The sequence below is a fragment of the Perca fluviatilis genome, chromosome 8 (assembly GCF_010015445.1).
Source record: "Perca fluviatilis chromosome 8, GENO_Pfluv_1.0, whole genome shotgun sequence".
NCBI classification, from domain to species: Eukaryota; Metazoa; Chordata; class Actinopteri; order Perciformes; family Percidae; genus Perca; species Perca fluviatilis.
The window spans coordinates 10,528,989-10,545,603 of record NC_053119.1 but is presented as its reverse complement, the minus strand read 5'-3'; the positions used below and the strand labels follow the sequence as shown (position 1 = coordinate 10,545,603).

General features: G+C 40.0%; 1 protein-coding gene across 14 annotated transcripts in view; it reads right to left on the bottom strand.

Annotated features, from left to right (window-relative positions):
- Nucleotides 1-5,312: 5,312 nt before the first annotated feature.
- The window catches only part of ppip5k1b (diphosphoinositol pentakisphosphate kinase 1b), a 59,065-nt gene continuing 47,762 nt past the window's right edge, over nucleotides 5,313-16,615 (bottom strand). For 7 of the 14 annotated variants that reach the window (XM_039809191.1, XM_039809198.1, XM_039809192.1 and 4 more), the window contains 4 exons: nucleotides 13,874-14,059; nucleotides 10,669-10,806; nucleotides 9,585-9,698; nucleotides 5,313-7,779 (listed from right to left, as the gene is read on the bottom strand). In XM_039809191.1, the coding sequence (XP_039665125.1) occupies nucleotides 7,688-7,779; nucleotides 9,585-9,698; nucleotides 10,669-10,806; nucleotides 13,874-14,059 (530 nt within the window). In that variant the 3' untranslated portion in view covers nucleotides 5,313-7,687. The remainder of the gene's footprint in view (nucleotides 7,780-9,584; nucleotides 9,699-10,668; nucleotides 10,807-13,873; nucleotides 14,060-16,615) is intronic. The other 7 variants (XM_039809199.1, XM_039809200.1, XM_039809202.1 and 4 more) reach the window with 1 other exon arrangement.

Genomic DNA, 16,615 nt, shown 5'->3' with positions numbered 1-16,615 from the left:
AGATTCTTGCATTTGTCAATAAATACAAATAAAGATATTTAAAGGTGCCCTGCCACACGTATTTCATGACTTTGTGGTAATGTCTGAAGTTCTACCATGGACTCTGTAACATTTTTGTGGAAAAAATGCCTTGGTTACCTTGTTTCAAGCCATTCTAGCGTGGTATAGAAAGCCTGTAGGAAGACTCTGATTTCTGCCAGTTCTCATTAATATTCAACAAGCTAAGCTGTTTGAATCTGATTGGCTAACAGCTAGCCAATGAGAGCCTGGCTGTCAGAATCCTTTACCCAGCCCAACTGGGCGAGCTAATGAATAGTAATGAGCTCAGGCAGTATGATGTCAGACTGACCAGCTTTTGTAATTGGCCTAATTTCTCTGCTTATTTCTTTTCCGTGGCTAGAGCTGACAGAGGAAGTACCAGTTCATTTTCACATTCACATTCACATTCACAACATAACACAAACACATATGGACCTAACATATTTAAAAAAATGCAAGAAAAAACGGTTTTGTATGGCAGGGCACCTTTAATGTAAGGAACGCAACTCTGCCTGGTTCACCCTGGTATTCTTACCCTAACCAATCTCACCACTCATACCTGCAAATCAAATCAAACCAAATATTCCAAACTAAAGATAGCACATTACATGCTGCCCCAGTTGTATGAAACGGTACACATTTCCTGCCTCCTAAGTGGACGAGGCCTCGTTTTGTAAATGTTGTAAACGGCATGTGGATGGATGTGTTGGTCCACCATTTTGTTCCAGACTGAAATATCCCAGCAACTATTGAATGGAGTCATGACATTTTGTGCTTTCATCTATGTTCCCCTCAAGGTGAATTGTAATAACTCTGCTTATTCTTTAACATTTCATATAGCACTATCATCAGGTTAAGATTTGATATAGTCCATTTATTTGGTTCTAACCAAATACCTAAAGGAACATTTCCATCAATAAATATTTAGTAAATATCACACATGCTTAACATCAGCATACTTGCATTGTCATTGGGATCATGCTGATGTCATAGCGTGAAACAACAGTGTGCCTAAGACTTTTAGTCTTAGTTTTATGAATAAAGGGGCCAGAATTTTGGCTTAAAGAAGAATTCCGGTCGATTTCAACACATAGCTCCGTTGGTTGTAAATTTGGAGTGCTGTCAGTAGCCAGAAAAACGAAAACAATCGGTGTTGCCTACACCGTGTTATCCTCCTGCTACAGTTAGAACCCAGGAGGCTGAAACCGGGCAAGTTTTAAACGTGCTTTTAGCCTCTTAACATGTTCGAAATGTCATTACTAAAGCCTACCCATGTGAAGTGACTCCTTCCGAGTCGAGTGAACACAGTGAATCGGACTGCAGTAGATGGGAAAGAAATGCATAAAAGTTGTGCTAATTCAGCTCTGTTTAGTTCCGGTGTTGAGATGGCAAGACAAGTGCTTAGGGAATGTCAACAAACTACAACACCAAAAAGAGATACAAAAATATTTTCAAAAATAGGCATATGCTTATTTTTTAAAAGTAAGTGCTGTAGTACAACTAGCAGGAGACAATTTATAATTGAGGTACGTTTGGAGACACTACCTTATTTAATTATTAAATTAATAAATATTTTTGTATCCCTTTTCGTGTTGTACTTTGTAGACGGTCCCGAAGCACTCGTCTTTCCGGTATGGTAGGCACTTGTAATGACATTTCGAACAAGAGGCTCAAAAAAAACGTTTAAAACTTTTTGGTTTCAGCATCCTGGGTGCTAACGCTAGCAGGAGGATAACACGGTGCAGGCAACACCGATGGTTTTTGTTTTTCTCACAAACAGAGCTACGTGTTGAAATTGACCGGAATTCTCCTTTAATGTGACCTTTACATCATTTCTATCTCCTGCAAAATTAGAAACTGGCAGAAACAGAAGTCATTATAGTAAAAAAAACATTAGTCTTCTTACTTCAGTTGCAGTTTCTCCACAATTGTGTTGCTGACAATTTCTTCCCTCTGAAGTAGTTAAGTAGTTAAACATACAGTGGTGAAGCTGTTTTTGGCAAACTTTGAAATAGTTACCTGAATCTGCTGAAGTCCTGTTCTGTAGACGGAGGGGATGAACCCCATCTGTCACAAAATAATACACAACACCAATAAACACATTTTTCAGTAAATACATAAAATGAAGTGTGAGGTAAGGAAGTGAGCTGTTGGCTTCAGTAACGGAGACAACAGGCCTGGTCAGCTTTGATTAGTCAGCAGCACGGCTCAATTCTCGCTTCCAACTTGTCAAAAATAAATTAGCAGTTGTCCATTTGATATTTATAGATCTTTGACTGAGCAGCGAGGGAAAGAAAACGTCAAGGTAACTCCCTGAGTGATGGTGTCGGGAGGGGGGCAAATCAATCTGGGCTTCAAAATCCACCTGGATGGATCCACACCTACACCTGATGCCGTAATACACATTCATTACAGCCAGTGATGCAAGGCCCCCTAATTTATCTTTGTCCCTCATTTTATTTTTTCGCCTGCAGTAAAGTGTCTAACCTCTCGCTGTTATTCTTTCTGCACTCAGGAACAAATTCAAATTTGGCCTGTTGGACGTTGATGTTGGCAGTCCCTCTCACCGTGGACGCCTCACTATTTAAAGCCGTTGGTAATGATCTAGAGAGATGACCGAGCCCACACATTGCTCCTCGGCTGCCACGTCGCCAGGCAAAACAACTCCCATTCCTCCTCCAGGTTACCATGACAATGCATTTTGACTTTGTAAGAGGGTTATATGGGGGGGGGAGTTTGAGGACGGGCTGTGGGCGTGCACTCGAGGTTTAACTGGACAACTTCCTGCCTTCCTGTCAGGTTTTGGATGGAGACACATGAGGTTAATTCTCGCTTCAGCACAACTAATAGTTACTCTCCTCTCTTGTCTTTCTCTCCCACTTCTCTCTTTGTGTTTACATTCAGATTCCGGGCAATTAGCGGAGTAAAAGCCAAAGTCATTGAACAGTAAGAAGGAAGTTGGGGCATCCTACAGTTGAAAATACAAATGTAAAAGAGCATTGATAGAAGAAATAAAAAGGCCTAAAGGAATTTTTAGAGCAGGTTAGAAAACAGTTGTAAAGCTTCTTAACCTTTAACTCTCACAACATACTATGACTTTAGGGAAGCTGAATAGTTTGACCACTGGAAATATACAATATATCATGCCAAGAGCACATCCAATGCATCTTTAAATCTTATACCGAAAGTGGCTGATTCATGCAGTAAGTGTTCAGCACCACACAGACTGGCTTCAAAACATCAAGGCATGAGTCAGCAAAGTCATTTCCGGTTCGTTTTGTAAAACACAGTTAAAATGGCCAAGGGTATAAAAAGACATACACTGTTATACACCTTCATTTTATGATGTTCAATTGTTTGTGTACCAGCTTCTCCTCAGCTCATTTCATCTACTTCTACCTTACGTTCTCGTTTAGCTCCTCTCGGTCTCGTCTAGAAACGGCTTTCTTCTTGTGGTTTGGACTGCTGGAACTTTGATGCAAAATGTAGAAGCTTTAGAAAACACATGTTTTGCTTTAAATTGGACAGGACTGATAACAAATTGTTGTATTTTCTGGTGTTTTAACACATTTGTAGCTGCATAAATATCATGACCCTGTAACACCTTTCATACTTATCCCCAAGAAAAAGAAAACACCAACATGGATTTAGAAATTGCTGCTCTTCCATTTGTTTTTTTTGAGGAAGTTTTTCCTTATCCGAACTCGGGGGTCTAAGGACAGGGGGTGTCGTATTCTGTACAGATTGTAAAGCCCTGCAAGGCATCTGGATGTCAGGCTTTATCCCAGCAATGTACATCTGTGGAGCCAAACTATCATTCAGTAGACTACTGGCATATTTTACTAAACAAAACATTTTTAAAGCCAACAGCATTAAAACGTAATTGGCTCTGCTACCGGAGTACAACTTAATAAAAGGTCACAAGACTACCTGCAGACAAACAGTGGGCGTTTTGTGAGCATTGTGAATGAAAGTAGCTACAGCACAGTTTGTATTGAAGCAAGAGAGACGGCTGTGTGTTTGGGAAAGAATGACATAAGCTTTTGGCTTCTGGTGAGTCGGCGGTCTCTGTCTGTCTCCCACCCTCCCTCCCTCCCTCCCTCCCTCCCTCTCTCTCTCTCTCTGTCTCCCTCTTCAGTCACCCAGCTTAGCTCAGGGAGAGTCAATTACATCTGGGGCGTCGCCATGGAAACGCAAGGGAGCAATAGGAGGAGGAGGAGGAGGTATGAGTCATCACTATTCTCAAAGCTGTTTGGAGGGGAGTGGGAGATAGAGACAGAGAGGAGGGAGGGAGGGAGATGAGTAGAGAGAAAGAGGAGGAGAAAGGAAAACGGGGTGAGGTAAAAAGACAAGAGAAGAGGGAAGGAAAAAGAGGAGAGAAAGAGGGGAACAAGGGATAAAATAGGGTTGGTGGGAAAACAAGATTAAGAGACATCAGGAGAGAAGGAAACAAGGAGAGAAGACAAGGAGAGGAAAAAAGAAGATGAGACAAGGAGAGAAGATGAGGGGAAGAAACAAAGAGTAGATGAGGAGAGGAAACAAAGAGACTAGAAGAAATGGGGAGTGTAGGGGAAGACAAATGGCTGAGGTAAAAAGATAGGACACGGGATAAAAGTATAAGAGGAAGCAGGGAAGAAAGAATAGGGTGAAGAAAAAAACAAGAGATGAGTCAGGAGAGGAGAGAAGGCAACAAGGACAGGAGGAGAAAATAAGAGGGATGGACTAAAACTCGAGGGAGGAAAAAAGAAAGTGAAAAAACAAACTGAGAAATGAGACGGGGAGGGAGACGAGTGTGTTGACAAGGGGCTTTGTTTATGGAGCAGTAAAGGGCTTATAGTCTGGACAGTGGGCCATTAATAAAGACACACACACACACACCTGTTTGTTGCTTGATAACATATTGAACAATGTTTTCACGGTTTATTGGATTGCTTTTATTACCTCCTCCTCTTTCAAACACTACAGCCCGACCTGAACCTCAAGAGATCGACAGAAATGTTTAACACATTTTACACATTCAACATCCACTTTGTTCTCCAGCAGCCATCGCAGAAACACACCTCTTTGACATTAAATAATCACATAAATACACATCCAAAATTACTTACATCAACCAACCTTTATGTAAAAAAAAAATCATTAGTCCTATTTAAATCTAAAACTCTTTCCATGATTAATATATATATATATATATATATATATATATATATATATATATATATATATATATATATATATATATATATATATATATATATATATATATATATATATATATGTTTTTCTGCAGCAGATGTTTCCAGGTTATGGGACTCAGTTCATTTTCAATTTAACCAGTTTGAAATGTGTAATACTTTGGTGTTGCAGACAGTACTGTCTGAACATAATGCCCAATCATCCTGGAGCTCTACTATAATAAAACTGCATGTCATTGTTTTATGATAGAGCTTACCCTACACGTTTTGGTCAAAGTAATACAAGTATTTCTTTGGAGTTTGAAGTAAATTCACTAAATGTACTCATTTTCAAAATATAAAACCAGTTTACATCTGTAGATTCATGTCTACCTGAGTATCACTCATTCATTCATTGGAAACAGTCATTTGATTATTTTTTAAATAAAGATACACATTATTTGCAGTGACATCAACTGGGAAAACGCACATAGTTTTCATTATGTAGAAGTACATTTAGAATATTTACCTAATCAAGTGGTTCTTCCCTTTAATTATAAAATAAAACTACACCACAGATTTTCTCAATCATTTTGGATTTGTAACACCCCCCCCCCCCAAAATGGGAACAAAATTAAAATACAGCAGGAAACCCACAGTGTCTACAATACTGTATTAAATATATATTTAAAGGCACATTTACACATCAATTGTGTTTCCATTTAACAGCAGGCGATAATTGAAAAGATAAACAGTTTGATAAAGCTGGCTCGAGTTTTACATGACACAAACACCTGTATTTTAAAGTATGACGTAAACTAAAACTCCTGTGAACAAAAAAGACCTTTAATGTAGCAGGTACCAAGCATGGAAATGACAACACATACCTCTCTAGATTCTTGAGAATTAGTTTATAATCTCATTTTTGATCTGCACCTGCCCCTTTTGTAAAATAGTTGAACTTAAATTCAAAACCCCCCCAGAATAAGTTCCAATCCTTAGGTTTCTAATGTTTACATAGTCTTAAAGGAATAGATTGACATTTTGAAGCTAAATCCAGCAGCAGTCAGTTTAGCACAAATAATGGAAACCGAAACAAAGCTAGCCTGTCAAATGATAACAAAATCTACTTACGGACACATCTAAATCTCAATAATTAACACTTCATATATGTATCCCGTTTGTTCAATTCAAACAAAAGCCATAGTGTACAAATGGAAATTTGTGAAGATATATAGCACCCAGCCAAGAAATAGTCGGGCACACAATCTGTGGTTTTACAGTGGGTTGTTGTTTTTACACTTTAGTTTTTGTATGAATTAGACAAACAAGATAAAGCGTGTTAATTACAGGTGCCCATTTGTTACCTTTGGACAGAACCAGGCTGCATGTTTTCCCCTGTTTCCTGTCTTTGTGCTAAGCTAGGCTAACCTGCTGCTGGCTGTAGCCTCATATTTAACGGACAGATGTGAGAGTGGTGTGGAGCATCTTACCCAAACTCTCAGCAATAAAAGGGAATACGGGACGACTTATTTAAGCTTTAACTTTCAGCCGATGTGCAGACATTTGTAGCTGAAACAAACTGTAGGTCAAAGTGTTCAAATCAGTAGGCCATTTTTACATTTTTAACAGGGTTCGTAACAACTCTTGGTTCTGTATTTGTTTACACCACCACTCTGCCCCTGCACTCTCTGCTACTAGGGGGAGGGAGAGAGAGGGGATTGCAGGCCAACAAGGAGAATGGCACCCCCCCCACCTCAAATTGCCTACTGGTTCAAATGTTAGTACATTTTACCTGGATTTCAAAAACAACAGCCTGTCTTGTTTCAGGGTGGGATGTGAATGACTAGCCACATTGGTTGCAGCACAACAGTAGAGAAGAAGAAAAAAATATTTCAAAAGAATTATGGTCGACACTTTGACTCACAGTCTGTAATGCATTTCAGTCGTGCACGTCTAAGGTCAGAGATGATGCAGTTGGTGTGTGAGAATTTTGCAAAACAGCATGTGGGCTAAAAACAACAACAAAAACAAACAGGCACGTTGTTGTTTAAGCATGGGCAGCATTCAAATTAAACTAAAGGCACAACTGCTCTGACTGTCGGCGTGATGCACTGCTACACAGTCGGAGCTGGTTTCATGAATGTGTCGACAAACCGAAGAGGAGGATGCGAGGTTAAACTGTTGAAGGTCCAGTGTTCTTCTCTTATTCACGGGGCAGGAAAGGTGTGGTGATCACATGTGTGCAGCTGAAGAGTCCATGTACAGTCTGAGTGGTTATATTTACAGTCTGAGTGTTTGTAATACACAAGAGTGGCCTCTCCCCAGAATCAGCAGCTCTCCAGTGTTTGTGTGAATGTGAGCAGGACAGAGGAAAAGCTGAATAAAGCCCGGAGAGACGGACAAACCAAGGTCTTCAGATCGTGCCCTTAGATACCCAGAAGTCCTTGTGTTTTTTTTTCCAGACAGAGAGTTTACTCACTGAAGCTGAAGTTCAGGCCGGAGCTCTCTGTGATGGGGGAGGAGGGGCCTGCACTGGATACAGCACTGGAGGGGATACTGCCATCTTTAAAAAAAAAAGAAGAAGAAAACTGAGATCATTCAGTCAAATATCTTTGTAGCTCAGAAACAAAGATCTTAATGCATATATGCACAGATTGTACAAACAGCACTGCCCTTAACCTGAGAACAGACACATTATTAGGTACACATCCTTCATTTTTTAAATCAATCTATGATGCAAGTAATAATCTCATTATTTGCCGCTCTCAGTCTGAGCGTGTACTATTCGTTACTGTGTGTGCATCATGTGGAGGGACACAATCTGGACAAAGAGGGGAAGTGATCCACAGTACAAAAACAGGAAAGCAACAGCGTCATGCCCCTGCAGCTTCATCTTCTGTTGCCATGGAGAACTTTATGAAAAAAGTTTTTAGGGATTTCATAAATTAAGCCACATGCACGCCAATGTGTATATAAATAACGTTACTACAACGTACTCTTTTTTTTTAGATGAGGATCAATGTCAGTACACTTTAACATGAATATTTAAGGCCATTTTAAACCCACATTTAGCAAGATCTCCTTAGAGTTACTACAAATGTTTCACAGTCGTTATACGACAGCCTCACTGACTCTGCACTTGCTAATAAGCTGTCCTGTAACAACAGCCAATGGGAGAACAAACAGTGTCGCACAACCAGCAGAACACGTCGTATTCGTCCAGCTGTAACTTCCAGCACCCCTGCTTGTGCACCGGGTGTGATGAATAAGATCGACAGAGAGATAAAAAGCCACCCAAAGTGCGCACAATGTAAATAAAACACAAAAGTAGTGGATAAAAAGGGGGCGATAAAAGAGAAAATAAGTTAAAGAGAAAGATGCTTCATCAATCAACACTGAGAATATGGGCTAAATTAAACACCTCACCACCAAGGGGGTAAAACAGCTAGAAGAGAAGAAGTGAAGAAGAAGATGAAAAGGGGAGAAAAGAAGGAGCTGAGTTTTATAGGTTATACGTTTTACAACTGATCCCACAGGATGGCCTGCCAGACATTTACATTCTGCGGTTATTTAGCTCATATGACAGTTTGAGGGCTTGTTTACTAAAATACAGCTCATTTTGTAAGAATGCAGGCAGTTCATGAAACTTCATAAAATTTAATATGCACATTTTAGTCATTTTAGATGATGCTCTTACCCATATGAATGTAAAATGGCTGCTGACGTTGGTGTTCAGAGTAGTAGTCAAACAATGATTTGATCCTCAATTAGTTAACATAAAACTCCAACAATTTAGATAAACAATGAATCATTCAATTAAAGCTTTCATTCTTGACCTAAACCGGAGCATGCGCGACCTTTTTCAGCATCACTATCTACACTATCTTTGTACAGGTACTTAAGTTCACACATGGGAGCTCCACTGGCAGGACTGATGATTAAAAGCCTTTTTTCAAGGCAGACTATGACACTGGTAACCACAGAGCAGTGACTGCAGTAGTTTTAGATAGATTCTGGGGAAATACATTTTTATTTTTACCAGCCAGAATGGGGCTTCGAAACCAGTGTCGTTCCAATCAATGTGTTATATTCCTATTTTATAACAAGTGCTTACAAATAGAATCCACAAAACCCCAAAATGCTGTGTATATATGTAGATCAAAATATATTCTAACAGACTCATTATTTCCTTTCATTGTAGTAACTGTAATAATAACTGTAGTAATTGTAAGTTTGATTTAGCTGGGATATAGTCCTAATCCTCATAACTGCATTCACATGCAGACTTCCAACAGAGGAGATAAAAGTGGGCGTACATATTGCGTAACCAACCTGCGTAACGCCATAAAATCATTAAAAAACACTCACGCCATAGAGGCTGGCTTGGTGGCCGAAGAGATGCTTCAGATCCAGAGGAGGACAGCGGCGGCTGAGGGCTGTAGAGAGACGTCTGGCTCTGAGAGTCAAACAGGCTGGACAGCGCTGGAGCCAAGACAAAAAAAAAAAAAAAACACATTAAGTTTAGTTTCCAAATGTCAGTTTACTTAATGGAACCACAGTGCAGTTTTTAATAGTTTTTATTGAGATGGCTCTACTCCAGTTGATGTGGTCGGATCAGATCACTATTTTAGGAATTGTAGCCCTTTTACCACCTACTAGTAGTCCCCCTATTTTAGAAAGAAGTTGATTTGTACTCATATCTATCCAATCCACGGCCATTCATTAATTTCCATTCATTCATAATTTCTTCTTTTGGCCCTTAAAATTATTCTTGGTTTTCTTGTGTGTATGTGAAGGGATATTTTCACTGCTATCCCTTTCCCTCGCAGAACATGGAAGTTGCTGGTCTTCTAGATCTGCTGCCTCGATCGATTGGTTTGTTTGTGTTATTGTGTGACTTTGGTTAAATCAAACTAACCCTTCAAAACACCAAACTCACACAATAACAAACAAACTAACCAATCGAGGCAGTGGTAGACCAGCATCTCCCGTGTTCCGTCGAAGGAAAATTACAGTTTTTGTCAAATGAAAGAGGCTGGGGGATTTGAAGAGAACATAGACAGCGGCTTCAGTTCCTTCTCGGAAAGGACTTTCTGACAACAAGGTAAAGCGATGATATGAATATTCTAAATATGTTTTGTTGTGTGCCCCCTGTCCACAGCAGTGCATTGCTTCGCTTCCATGTTGGTACTCCTGTTTTGCGAAACTGGGGGCGTGTCGACCGCCATCTACTGTAGGTAATACACTGACTATGGATAAGTACCTCATACAATCCTACTTCAAAAGATCCAAACTATCACTTACCAAATACTTGCTGCACTGGAACTTGCATTGTGTTTTTCTCCCTAAGAAAGCTTTTGTCTGAATTTCATAATTTGTGGAGAACTAAACCGCACAAAGAAAGACTGGTTGGTTATATATCAGTTATTGCTGCTTTACTATGCACGCCTACCTTTCATGGTTTTGGCGTGGGCCTCGCTGCTGCTCGCACACACCGTGTTGAGGAATTCGTCCACCTGCTTCAGTGAGAGCGAGTTGTGCAGTGTCTCCAGTGGGTAGATAGAGGGCACCATGGAGCAGCCTTCAAACCCTGCAGCACAAGACAGGGGAGACAGAAACACAGCCGGGTCGTACCACTTCTCCATCCAACGGAAGAAGAGGAGGAGAGGTGACACTATAGCTCTCTGTGCATGTTGGTTGTCTGCTCATCCTCACATTTTATTTGTTAACTAGCCCTACAGACTTTAATTTCTTCTACAGTAAGATCTGAAATTAGTGGCTTGTTACAGTGAATGGTACGGTCTACCTACTGTCTGGCCTCCGACAGCAGCTGCACTGCACAAACTTTTCCAGCCAAAATGAATGTCAACAAACTATAATCTGCAATATGGCTAATGTTAATTTACTTTTCTGGTTGGTTTGACCATAAAAAGCAGGATGTTCTGATCATCTTGGAAATTGTCATGTAAATGTACATAAGAGGGTGTGGATCAATTCACTCTTGATTCACACCACATGAAAAAGTATTGATTAATAAAAGCACATTCACATAGCGAGTGGCTGTCAATCACGGCTGTCAACTTTAGTTTCCATGCTGATGCTTCAATGTTTTTTTTTCCCTTAAAGGAAATCTTGGATACAAAATACAAATAGTCTGTAAACCTACCTAGGTAATAAGAGGTGCTGCCAACAATAGCAGACCATCAAGAGACAAAAAGACGGTGAGTTATTTCCTGTGTATGCAGCTGGCCCAAATATCATTTATATATCATCATGTTTTTAATAGAGGCGAGATTTGTACAGGGCAAGATTTCCACCTTCTATCTTCCTCTGGTAAAGTTAGATCCAGACAGTTTTTAAAGTTAACTAATTTATTTAGGTTGATCCAGAGAGCAAGAGGAATGCAAAACAAGCCACATAACAAAAACGATCTGGCCTGCTGACGTGTCCTTGAGCAAGACAGAGGGTTGAATTGGACTTTGACATTTAACCTTAATGATGGGGTGGGTGACAAAGACGATTTCTCCTTGATGGTCAATTGTGTTGCAATAGTTTTTTTTCTTCTATTTTTGATCATTCATTAATTGAAACACAACCCAAGGTAAATTTAAATAAAATAAATCCTTGGTGCAGTGTTGTACTGTGTATGATTCATATGTGACAGTTTTGGGTTTGCAATCAAACCTGTTGTACATATTTATCTTGCCTTTGTAGCCTTTATGTCAATTCCTTTTATCCGGTTTTATTTTGGGCTGGCAGAAGTCTGTATGGATAGATTAATTAATTCATGTACTGCATATTTTCCTTTCATAAAATTATGTGTATGTGCTTAGAAACATCTAAACACAAACACAACTGTGCCATGGCAAGCTGACTTTTACACACAAACTTGCAGCAAATACAATCCAGTGTTATTCAGTGCAGCCCGACAAAGAACTCTATGAAGAAGCGATTCCATGAAACAGAAAAAGGGGAATGGATGGAGGTTGAAGCAGCACATCCATATCCCCAGATAGCATGCTGGTCAGCCTTGCATTTATTCATGACTAATGTGCTATGACTACAGATTTTTCCAGGGCTACTACCTAAAACTATAAACGATACAAAGCGGAACAAACTGCAGCCAGCACTTAATGGACGGGAACCATTCAAGGCCATGAGGGGCCAACGTGAGAATTTCCCCTGTTGATCATTTTCACATCAAGTTTTAGTGGAGTTTCTCAACGTTTCTCATGGGATCATTTATGTGCAAAACATGACACGAGAGGTTATCAAAATCTGTTCACAGTCAGTCGTTTCTGTTGTCACTCCATTTTACATCTCAACATGACATTTCTTTGGCCAATTATCTGCTATACACCACAACAAAAAGAACAACAGGAGTGGAAAAGCAGGATACATCACAGCCAGCAGCTTTAACACTTAGACACTTTAGACTGTATTCTTCCATTAATCATCAAATGGTTTCCTCACTGGATGTTGGCCAACGTAGCTTTATTTATTACACCAAGGTAAGAGGATCGCTGTTCAACAAGAAAATGTCTTCCCGTCAAAGCTTTGAAGACAGAAGGAAAATAATACCTGCTTGGCTTAAACTGATGCTACAAAGCCTCAGGAAGTGTTTTGGTGGCTCAAGATGTGTATCGTATGTTCGCTACATGACATTTATCCTCACGTCCATCTGTTCGTTCTGTCCTTACTGTACTCTGTCTAATAAAGCTGTTACGTGGAATGTATAAAAATAAATTACGATGGCATTTATCTTTACTCTTCCTCCTCCCCATCCTGCTGCAGCATCTCCATGCGGATATGAAATTCAGCTCACACACCAGATACAGCAGGAGCAGAAAACACTGATGCTACTCTGCACCATTCACTCAACCATCCACTAACCCAGGTGAACACAAAGACCGGAGGAAAGTGATATTTAACAGATCAAAAAAAATAAGTCATTAAAATGTGACAAAGCCAAAAAATCTCAATCAAATAAAACAATCCGTAAGTTATTACGGACAGTCGTCACTGCTGCCTGCAAAAGAATAATTAAGGTGACACAACGTGCCAAGACGTGCTCCAGAAACACTCTACAAAATCAGCAGTTTGCGAACCGTCCACCACTTAATTAGTCAATTAAAATGAGGGATGAGATGATGACCCAAATCGTTCAACAGACGCTCAAATATCTGCCACCTGGCCAGGAAACATATTCTGGGATGGGTGGTGCCGATATATAATCTGTGCCACCAACAGCTGACTGTACAGACGGAGCTCATTATTGAACAAATGGCCGGTTTTAATGTAATTTTCTCTATAAACTCAGGATGGAGCACACACACAATGCAGTTAGACAAGCCTAAAACTCTTCCACAGAAGTGTTTGTGTGGCTGGTCATCAAGTGTCCATCCAGCATGCATGTAGAAATGCATGCAAAATAACAGAAAAATAGGAACACATTTACAGTTGGGCATGAAATGGAGCAGGGCTGCAAATGTGACAAAAAGAAAAGGAGAAAGGATGAATGCACAGAAGGAAAACCAGACTGAAAAAGCACTGAACTACAGTAGATGCAAAGCTCAACTGGCATTAACAGCATCCAACTTGCCCCAACACTGGCTGAACAGGGACAAAGGAAGTGAGAGGGGTCTACAGCGGCTGACCGTGGAGGGATTCTGGGAGCTCCTGACCAGTCATCAGCCAGCTCTTGAAGAGGGGGCGGTGGTAGGGACAGTGGCACAGGTGGTGGGCTATGGCCCCGTCCACAGCCAGAGGGGCAAACCCCAGCAGGGCCGGCTCAGCGGGAAGCCCCCCCAGCAGCTGGACTACATGGAGCTCGTCTGAGGGCTCTGAGGGACGAGAGGCAGAGCAGGGAGAGAGGAAAAGAAAAGTACAGTGGAGCAGGAGGAGGAGTGATGGGAGCTGTGCAACATATAGCCACAGAGCTAAAGATTTGTAGAGCTGAAAAATTCATCATAGAAAGTTTATTCAGATCCAATCTCTGGCTTCATTTGAGCAATACCTGTCTTGACCTTTTAGTTATGACTGAAGCAGACCAACTACTGTATGAGAGACACTATCAGAGACAATGATCTACTTTACAAAATATGTGATTGTTTTTCTATAAACCACTCTGGGTATGGAGATAAAAATGCATTGTGACCGGCCGCTCTCTCAAATAAAGATTGTGTATTTAAGATTCAAGGCATTCAAACTAGAGCCCAACCGATGAAGGATTTTTAAGGCCGATACCGATACAAATATTTGGTGATTTAAAAATCCGATATATCGGCCAATATACAGTACATTGTACTATATATTTAAAAAAAAAAATCCAGAAACGCGTAACAAAACATAAACAGATTTCCCTAACATTAGTTACTTGTAGTTATTTAGGAGTCCTCACTAAAATAATAGGATAATGCAGTTTAAATATAAACTTGTTTGTTTTATTGTCACAACAGAACAGAGGAACATCAAAATATATTAAAGTTCTGATAAATAAAATGTATAAAAATACAAACTTAAGATATGAAATATGAAAGTCCTTAGAAACAAAAACACAACAAAAAAAACGGGACATAGAGTGTCCTCTGGTGGACAAACTATGCAACGCCAACACTCATAACACGGTGTAAGGGTGTTTTGTCCGTTTTTATTTTATTTTTAAATAAATATTAATTTATCAGAATCATTTATTTGTCATTATAAATGATTCTAATGAATGAATATAAAAAAAAAAAATCATTTATCAGCCATTATAAATGCTGATACCGATAGTTTGGAAAATGCCTATATAGAGTTGTGTTTCTGTCCAATTTATAAATGCTAGTCGAATATTCACAATTTTTTAGCTTGGAAATATGTGGCATTTTTAGTGGCTAAATGTTCCACTATGTTCACTAGCTAGTCTCTAACTATGTGTGTCTGTTGTTTGGTGTTACGCAGGTAGTGTGCAGTCGATTTTTAGAGCTTTTTCACTGAAAACAGCTGCCTGTTGCAACAGAAAGTGACGCTATCAGGCCAGACAGCTAAACAATGAGCTGAAACTTCATGTAAAGCTCTGTGAATCTGCAGATTTTAGTGATAATATGCTTCATGAAGGTAACACAAACTCCCACAGATCATTTTTGTAGTTGGTTAAACCGGCCCTGATGATGCTAAACATCCCAACCCCCACACAAATACAAATAGAAGACACAAACCTACCTATGACCAACCATTTCACTTACCTAGGCAGCATTGTCAGCCATGATGGAGGAGCAGGCAACGACATCACAAGCCGACTCAGCAAGGCCCGAAACACCTTACAGAGACTAAACAGCGTCTGGAAGTCTGCCCAGTACAGCACCAACACCAAGCTGAGACTGTACCAGAGCTGTGTCCTGTCTACCCTGCTATACAGCTCTGAGTGCTGGCGAACAACTGAAAGCGATCTCCACAAACTGTCGACCTTCCACACCAAAAGCCTACGTAAAATAAAGAGAATATTCTGGCCCAACACCATCTCCAATCAACTTCTACTCAGCCAGTGTAAACATGACAACATGGCTACCATCATTATGAGAAGGCAATGGAAATGGATTGGAAATGTAATATGTAGAGAGCAAGAAAACATCACACCAACTGCCCTTCACTGGACACCAGATGGCAAACGTAAAAGAGGCCGACCCAAGAACACCGTCCGAATACCAGGACGGTGGAGGTAGAGCTGAAGACCCTACATCACACCTGGGGCTCTATAAAGACACTGGCCCAAAACCTACAAGCGTGGAAATCCTTTGTTGCTGCCATACATGCCAACAGTCATAATGGGCAGTAAATAAGTAAGTAAACCGGCCCTGCCTTGATCACGACTACAAAAAAAGCAACAACTTAAAGAAAACAGTGCAGGACTGAGTGAGCACAACTCTAATAATATCTTCTAATATTTGATTAATGAAGAACTAATCACGAAGTCATGGCTGTTGCTCAATCACTGCATAAAAACTCATACAGAACACATTTTACTTTCTCTCCAGTACACTGTGCCGTACAATATTTTGTCTAATAAAGTTATGAGAGAGAAAAGACTTTTGTGATTGCTCTTTTCTCCACTGAGCATCATAATGGGTAATTAATCAGTGCTACTTTGCTAACTTTCCTCAGTGAGGACAACAGGTTTTCACATACTCAGCAAGGTAATAACTAGAAATAAAATGGATTAAAGAAAAAGGTATTCTCTACATTTTTCTCCATCACTAGTGTCTATATTTAATGCAAAACTCAACCAAGTCTGAGTTCAGGTTCAACTTTAATCACCTGACTGATTTATGACTCAATCTAAAGAAAAATATACAATTGAACATTGTTTTACTGTTTATCAACCAAAGCCTCCCATATATGAAACTCTCTCTCTAAAATTT